Below are 9,134 nucleotides of genomic sequence, written 5' to 3'. Positions count from 1 at the left end.
CACTTCCATGTTGACTTTGGACTGAAGCTCGTTCCCCTCTTTCTCTCTCTCTGGTCATTGCCTTCCTACTCTAAATTTGTAGGTGCTCCCAGAGTCATCAATTTTAAAGACAAATTATTTCTTCACTGCATCACTTTTACTCCTGTCAATAGCTAAGTCTTCTCTGAAACCAGCTGTGCACTACTGCAAGTGAAGAGAGCGGCACAGCAGAGGTAAGCAAATCAAACCACCTGTAAATAGCGAAGTTGTATAACTCTCACTGATTCAGCATCCAGTGGGTGGGGCTGAGCAGTTTCCAAAACGGTAAACTTACTCACCAGAGTGGCCACAGGACATGTTTGTTCAGAAAAAAAAAAAAAAACCCACAAAAAAAACACAGCCAGAGGGTATAAGAAAAAGGAGCACCCTTCTCCTTCTTAATTTCTTGTGTTTGCTTCATCGTTACTTGGGGGTAGACTGTTAGTCATGTAGCTTGGGTGGTGAGAAGACTGTGGGTTTGACTCTCATCTAGGACAAACTGAAACTGGGCTAGTCGAGGCTCTGACAGTGTGCCTGGGCAGCCCCGGAGCCGTGCGCTGGCCCTTTTCCCCTTCTGCCCCTCTCCCATGCAGGCTCCCCTGTGCTCCCGGACAGGGCAGAAGCGGGGATGCTCAGTTTTATGTTCTGGAGGGTAAATCTTCTGTTCCAGCAGAGGCTGCGTTTGCAGTCGGGCTGTGGCAGCATCCCTCAAGACTCGCCATGGATTCCCCCAGCTCCGTGCCTCCACCTGGCTCATGTCGGAGGTGGCATCTGGCTCCCTGCTTTGTAAACTATACAGCCAGGTGGTGCTTAGAAAATACTCATAAACCAGTATAATAGGGTTTTGCCTCTCTCTACAGGCTCCCACGTCTCTCTCCATCTTCACTGTGTGCCCACATGGATAGATTTGGGTTAATGTACCGCACTGCCTCTGCTAGGCTTGGCTCAGTCCCTGGCCTTTCCCCCACTAAGGGCCTGCATTATCAAAACTAACTGATAATTTGGATTGTGCTCATTTTTTAGATACCCCAATTAAACTCGAGGCCCGTGGCTCAGTCTGGGAACCCAGAAAGTGAGACTCCAGATTTGGAGAATTTGGTTGCGGGTGAATAGAGCTATTGTTCGGCTGCTCCCATGCTCATACCTTCGCAATCTGGCTGGATCCTGCTAGCTGTGAAAAAAATGCTTAGTTTGCATTGCACCTCTTCTAGGAGAAAACAAAGTATAGCTTTCAGAGCCATCTTTTCTTCCTCGTTTCTTCTAGTTTGCATCATGTAAATTCAAACTGTCTTGTCTTAATCCTTTTCTGCGCTTGGGCCAGCAGCCGAAAGCCTGCGAAAGCATGTGCATTTTATCCTCTGTGAGCTCTGCAGAAATGGCTTTACAAACCGCAGAAACTATTTTAAAATAAATGGCCATTTTTTGAAATCCTATCATTACACAGCTGAGGCTTGATTGTTGTCCTCCGAGTGCTTCATAGCAGCAGAATTCCTGCATTTTGGGAATTGTGCTGTCTATTCATCCAGTTGGAGTGGATCCAAAAGCAAAGCGTGGAACTGTTGTGAGCACTGACTCGTGCTCACAATGTTACTTTATCTAATAGATGGCCTGTATGTCGTTTCGTGGAATGCTCAGATGTTGATTCATCACCATTTGGAGTGTGGGGATGATTTTTTGTTTTTAAATTAAGATGCACTGAAACTATCTTTAAGAACTCCAGTTGCTTCTGGCACAACAGGACTGAAATCAACTCCACTGCGGGGCGGCGAAACCCTCAGTTCTGTGATTTATTATTTGATTTTTTTTCTTTCTTAATATGAACACTTCTGAAGGTAAATGCATGCTTGAAAACAAGTCCATCTAAGAAAGTAATTGTGAGAGTTAAGAAATACCACCCTGGATGATGTCTCAGGTTTGGGGTCTCCATTCTGCCAGTGCTCCACACCGTGCATGTCCCAAGCAAGCCATCGAAGCCATGCCAGCGGGCAGCCGAGTCCCGCATCTTGCTTGGTGTAGTCTGTAAGTATCGGGGCAGTCTCACGCCTTTTCTCTGAAAGTTTCCAGTTGGACTTTTGGATTTGTTTCTGTCTAGCTTCCGTGATACCACTGGTTCCCAAGGAGAGCCTGGGAGGCCCTAGGCACTGACAGCTGCTTAGCTGAGTGTGTGGATTAATTTCGGGGCTACTCTGATGTGTGAACGTTTCCTGGGGAAGGGGCTGAATTATGTGGTCTATTAGCATGGTGAGCAGTTTCCAAAGTACTTCCAGCACCGTAATCCTCTATTTGTTTGATAATAGCCATCTTATTTATTATATGACTTCCATAGCGATACAAACTACACTACAGCTATACAGGCTGACTTCAATTTGATCAAAACATAAGAATATCAAAGCCAATTTGATCAAAACCAAACAACATTAAAACCAGTTAGAATTTTAAGTGGTTTGGTAAAGAGGTAGTTCTGTGCTGTTTTTCAAACTAGCTTAATTAAAACCCCAAAGCCACAAATTCTGTTCTGAAAATAGTTTATCACCAACCAGTCTCTCAAAAGACATCTTTTTGTATGTCAGAATACCTGCCAGCCACTACCTTGAGAATTCAGAGTCTACGTTTAAAGATACCTAAAATAAATAGGGTACACCACATGTAAATACATATTTAAAATTCTGTGAAGCCTTAAAACTGTTGATTAATTGTTTTCTTTGCTCACAAGTAATTCAGCTGACTCTCTTGGGTTTGACCTGCTAATATATACAAGACATGTGACTGATACTTTCCCAAAGTAAATACTATTCCCTGTCTCTGTTCACCTCATGCTTGTAAATGATGTATTTAGAGGTATGCTACTGTCAGAGAACTTGGGGATTTGGCAGAACTCCCCACTGTAGATCTGTGTAATGACACTGTAAGTCCACCTCTGGGACATGTAATGGTGCTCCCATCTCCCCCTGAAGGAGCCGTAGGTAGCTGAGAGGCAGGTAGATGAATTACACTGCCTTCTGGAAGTACGATTTTTTTCTCTTGCCGATGCGGCTGCGTGTTTTCTTTTTGGTGAAGGTCTGAGATTAATCTGACCTGGGTGAATCGGTAGCAAAATGAGACGTGTTTTTTAATGAATTTTTACTTTGTCATTGCTGGCATACCTGCTAATTTGTGTACTCTTCTCTACCCTTGGGTTTAAGCACATGCAGAATATCCAGGGTTTCATTAGTTAAATTGGTGGGCAGTTCAGTATAACTATTAAATCTTGTAGTAATGCTTCTTTAAGAATAGCTATATTACTCACAATGAAACTGCATAACCAGCAGAAGTTTCAACAGATCAGTGCAGGATCGCCCCAATTTGCTCCTGTATATTATCTGGACGTATCTTGATGGTTGGAGCTGAAAAAGACTGCTTAGGATTGTCAGTTCATTGCTCTCTACATGTGTGGTACTGTCGGTCAGTAGGACAGATCAGGTATTAATGCTTAACGGAGTGTGCTTCATTTAAATCAGGAGCCAAGAAGAAATAGTAGAGAGGATTTCTTACCTATACCAGCTGTAATGTTGCGTAGCCAATTTTCCTAAGGAAAAAAAGTTATCAGTAAATTGTTTAAGCTTTGTAGCTGGAAAATAACAATAAATAGGTGTTCTTTGTAAAACTGCCTTTTGTTTTGCTTCTCGATAAAATAAAGCGTGTTGGACTAATGGCAGGGACAGTAAAAGTGAGTGTCCTGTACAGCCAAAGCCAGATGAGCAAAAAAAAAAAGAGCAAGTACATTCTGAGAACAAACCAAGGGAGCATTTCGCTCATGTAAGAGCAAGCCATTAGCACGTATGGATTAGATTGCTCTAACCAGATCTGCGGTTCGGGTTATTTGTGGCAGCAGCTCCAGCTCGTCCCTGCTCTGGTCTCCCAACACCGCCACCTGCCAGCAGCTCCACCACACCGCAGCTTCTCTTTTCCCCCTGCCATTGTCGACAAGCCATAACTTTTTATTACAGATGACTTAAAATTAATGGCCCTTGGTCTCCCCTCGGTCATTTGAGTGTGAATGAGGGCACCCACGTGAAGGAGAGGAGGACTCCAACTCGGCGTATTTCATTCCTCAAACCTCACCTCTTGAGTTTTTTACACCTTTACGTTGTCAGTTGGAAAAAAAAAAAAAAAAGTCCTGGGAGAAATTCTTCTGTAAAACAGGAACAGCGGCAGGAGGAATGAACTCTCAGGGTAGAGTCTCAGTAGGTGAAGCGATGATCTTACAGGGTGCATGCTGTTGGAAACTTGTCTTTTAGCAAAACTGCGAGCCGTTGCCTTTCTGTGCTTGATAGGGGCAGCTGCTTTTGAACTGGATCCTGGCTGGAGGGAAAAAATCTGTCACAATAAGCATGTCTTCTTTTTTTGGGGGGTCAAGGGGTGGGATCAAGAATTTCTGCGCATGCAGAGCAGTGCTCTCTAGTACAGAGAGGGTCCATCCTCATCTGCAATCATCAATCTTCCATTTTATAAAAGGTTTCTAGAGTACTCCTTGTTTGTTGCATTTATTAGGTAGTACGGCAACCAGGGAAAATGCAGGTTTTGGGTTGTCTCGCAAATAGAAAACAAAGAAGTGCCTCGTGCATGTCACTCTTCATGTGATTTCATTAGCTCTTATCCTTTATCAGACAGAGCAGATGTTCAAGGGTAAACCTAACACAAAAACACATAACTCACACAACATAATTTTTATTATCTCTGTAAGACAAACTATTTACAGCAGCAAAGTAACAAAAAGGAATACAAGCATATGCTGCTTCATTCTGTTTGCTTGGCCTATGGCCTCTTGAATAGCTTCTGCTGGGAATCCCATAGTTAAGACGGCATCAGCATTTCTGTTATAATTTACTTTTTTTGTTGTTTTAGCATATTTGATATGGACAGCAGTCCATTGTCTCCATATCGGAGCGATATTTTATGCTGCATAGAAGTATTTTTCAGTTTGAGGTACGGGTGGCATTTATAACCAGTTTAGTTTATGCCCTGTTCCTTTGGTTTGCATTTGTACGAATACAGATGAGGAGGATCCTTTTGAGGACTTTTGCAACAAGAAACTCCCTTTTGTAAGGCTGAATTTTTTAAGTTCTTAGAAAATATAATTTAAACAATAGAAGTACGCAAGTTTGACTGTGCCAGGACATTCTATGTTAATAAACTTTTAAAATGTTACTCATTATCTTTATCTTGCCACAAATAAATTAAATGCTTTGCATGTTCCAGGGGTTTATGGAAAACTGTCAAAATGATGAGTTGTTTGATAAAATTTATAAACATTTATTCAAGTACGTCTCACTGTAACTTTTAGATACTTTCTTGTACTTTCCTTTTATTTAAGGACTTTGACCATATGCCATTTTTAATCCTGTTACAGTTTTAAAACCTTTTAGTGTGGTCTCCAGACCTCATTTACATCCATTTAGCTTTCTGAATATTTTGCAGTAGGGGAGCTTCGTCAGGAGCACCTCTTTGATACACTCAGGCCAGTCTCGAGGTTTATTAACGTTACCTCTTGTAGGCAAAGAGTCCCTGTGAGAAATAGTTTGTTTGCACTGGTAGATACTCCTAAATTTAAAACATGATTAAGCACAGAAGTGTATGAACAATGCATAATAAGCATTTGAAAGTCTGCAGCCCAGCTCAGTACGACTGAACTGCAAAGACCTGATCGGCCACTGAAGGATCAACAGTAGGGTGACTCCCATCCACCGTCCTGCAGGAAAGTGCGATGTCTCCGTCATCATCCTGCGAGTTACCACAGAGCTTCCCGACTGCTGTGTGCTAATGCACAATGATAATAAAATACTTTCCTAAATTCCAGGTCTCTCTGCAAGAATTCGCAGGGTTGAAGCTTATCGGACCTGCGCCTCCAACTACGGCAGATGTGCGTGACCTTCTTTTTCATTTTCTAAGTTATTGGGTGGAGAATTCCTTACCTTTAGTAAAATGTTAATATCAATAGAAATGGTGTAAGCTCACTTTCAGTGCCTTGTGAATGCATGGTCATTTAGCAAACCGGAACTGGAATCAGTGCGTTGTGCCAATTTAGATAAACACTGCTTTGGAGGCTATCAGAGACATTTCTTTATTTTGAGATGTTCTCATAAATACAAAGAAACTGTGTTAAAATAATGCGTATCAACGTAAGACTAATAAAAGCGGAGACACTCCCAGTGCTGATGTATACATGTTCCTATGTAGCATGTTTATTGCTCACTTTCTCGCGCTGTAAGGGACCCTAAGGAAGGCCTGTGCCCAAGACCTAGAAGAGTGAATTTCCTAAACGAAAGAAAATATGTGTGAATTTTAGTGACTCAGCACCTTCCTCCGCTTCTGGAAGAATTCTGTAGCCCATGAAGAATGGGCTTTCTAGCGATTGTGACTTGCCAGTAAAACTGATGATCATGAAGAGAGATGTGAATGTGACCACCGCCATCTTCTTCACTGTTACTATTGTTAACCATAAAGCTTTTTTTTTTCTTTTTAGGTGGGTGCTAAATTGAACCTTTATTACGACCAGCTAATGGCTGACCGCTGAGACAGCATCACTGGAGAAAGTGCCGAATAACATATGAATTGGTATTTGTGAACAGCTACCGCTCTGCCAAGCTGGATGAGCCCAGGCTGACCAATAAACAGAACTAACGAACGTATCCTTTCAATAACAACTGATAGCATGTAATGCTTACGCAAAAGAGGTAAGTTTTGTTTATGATATGACTTCTGTTTTAACTGCTGGCATATAACAAAGTCGCTGTGCATATTCCATAGCAGGACACGGTTTTCAGTGTGACCCTCTGATTTTGCTAACATTACCACAGCTTTGAATGTTGCTTGGAAAAGTAAGGAACTCTTCAAACAGAGATGCAAAAGGCGAAAAAAACCACCTTGAAACTGTACTTAATGTGGCATTACAACCAGAAAGGATGCTGATAAGATAGACTTGGGAGATAGGGTAAGGGAGAGGTAAAAAGCCGAGACAAATACCATACCTGTAGCACTGAATGGGTGAAACCAAGGTGGGAGGATTAAGATGGCATATTTCCCTCCCAGGCTGGGTTTTACTTCATGAGAGATTTAAATGAGAGAGTGATCTTCCTTCATGACATGTCACCATTATCGGTATCAGGAGGAAAGGGAGGTTGCTGCTAACGACAAGCATCTCCCCTCTTCCCCGATGAGAGGGGAGATAGGGAATCCCAGGGCATTGGGAGACTCAGAGACAGACAACGGCCCTGTACGGGGAGGCTTAGAGTCCCATTTCAGCAGGTGTTTCAAGCAAGAAAGACGGACAAATTCCTCACTCCAACACTGGCGCTACCATGAAAGAGTCACGGACCACATGAGCTCACCCCACAGATGATATTTTCATGCTGTAGATGTTGTTTCAGAGGTAAGTTTTAGGCCGAATTGGAAGGTGCTTTAGTGGTGATCACACCTTGTATTTATTTATTTTCACTGGAAAAGTAAACACGTGTAACAAATCTCTGTGTGTTGCTCTGTACCTGCCCTGCCTTAGGTATGATTTCTTTATATATTCTTATTGACTGAATGAGTTATGGCAGGGATTGAGCGTGAAGTTCAGTTGCTGTCGCCTCTTGTCTTCATTTTATAAAGGACATGAAACTTTTTCCATTTTCAGAGTATTTTAGCAAGTTCCCTGCTGTTATTTGGATGCCTAAATTGTTATTTGATGCCCTCATTGTGATTTGTATGTTTCTCACACCGGGTGACATTAATATTTAATGAATTTTAGACAATCATGAAGAGAAGATTTGATGCACGCAATGATATAAGTACTCTCCTGTGGTAGTTGTCGCTTGAGAAATTATTAGGGCAGACTTTTTTTTTTTTTTTTTTCCTACAGCTGTTGCTTTAGAAGGGCTGTGGCTGCACTGGAATTAGAAAAGGGAAACGTAGCCACTGATTACAGATAGAGAAGTAAGAAAAAGCCCGTTTGCCAAAAGACTCAGTACATCTTTCCAATGGAAAAAACAGTCGGACATGTGAAAAATCTCTTCTGGAGTACTGTGTAATGATACGTACCTCAACAGGCTCATCTATGTTTAAAATGCAGGGAAATGTGAAGACGACATTGCCCAGAAAAGAATATATCCAGGTTACACGCATTATACTTACGTACTGAATTTGTTATGCATTCTATGCAATGTGGAGCAAATTTTGTATGCTTTTTTTTTTATTTTATTTTTAGGGAATATAAAACCCTTTTAACGGCACCTAAATGATATTTGTCTATGCAGCTTCAACCTTATGTATTGAGGTTGGGAGAGAAGAAAAAATTAGGCTTTCTTTTCTCACAGAGAGGGATTTTGCTAGTGATGTCTACAAGTTTACCAGTATCAGTTTTCCATAGTCCCTATCATACGTGCAATTCTAGCTATTTTAGGACTTTCGCTTCCTACCCTCAAGGTAGGTGACAAATTGTGTTGGAAATGAGATGTACCTATCTCGCTTCTTAGAACAAAGATGCAGGGTTTCAGAGGTCTTGGCTTTGGGGTTTTATTCTTCAAATGAACAGGCAAATCTAATTATCTTGCATCTTACTGGGAAGTGAAATGTATTTAGAGTAGTCCTGTATGTACCAGCCTGCCGTGTACCTGATTTGCCACTACCATAAGCTTTCTTGAAATAGCAGTTCACATCCACCCCCCCAGAAGAAAGAAAATAAGAACGTGTATAAATCTGAAAACGTTTTTCTGCTTGTTGTCAGACTAGTTTATTTCAGAGAGCGTTCATTTCCCCAAAATGAAATACTACATTTTGAAGGAAAATGATTTATACATCAGGCTTGGGAAGATCTGTCACAGAAAAACCTCCTGCCACCCGCCAGAAGCGTCATCCCCGTCCAGACCGTACGTGTATTTGTGCCTGCAAAAAAGCTCGGTTTCGGTGATGTCTATCGCTAATATTACCCGCGTTTACACCCAGGATAGCAAAGCGCGGACCTGGAAATGGCAAGTGTCAAGGAGGAGCTGCATAAAGCTACAGCCCACCGGGGAGCGATGGACCGAGGGACCCGCACGGCAGGTCAGGCTCGGGGAGGGACAGCGCGGTGGCTGTCACCCTGCGGCTCCCCGGCC

At 42.2% G+C, this 9,134-nt stretch overlaps 1 protein-coding gene across 1 annotated transcript in view; it reads left to right on the top strand.

The window, feature by feature from the left end:
• Positions 1 to 9,056: 9,056 nt before the first annotated feature.
• Positions 9,057 to 9,134, top strand: part of BMPER (BMP binding endothelial regulator) — a 148,502-nt gene continuing 148,424 nt past the window's right edge. The window contains 1 exon segment of the mRNA XM_009886208.1: positions 9,057 to 9,081. Coding sequence (XP_009884510.1) covers positions 9,057 to 9,081 — 25 coding nt within the window.

This window comes from Charadrius vociferus, unplaced genomic scaffold (genome assembly GCF_000708025.1).
Source record: "Charadrius vociferus isolate BGI_N301 unplaced genomic scaffold, ASM70802v2 scaffold545, whole genome shotgun sequence".
Classification (NCBI taxonomy): domain Eukaryota; kingdom Metazoa; phylum Chordata; class Aves; order Charadriiformes; family Charadriidae; genus Charadrius; species Charadrius vociferus.
This window is presented reverse-complemented; position numbering and strand designations above follow the sequence as displayed.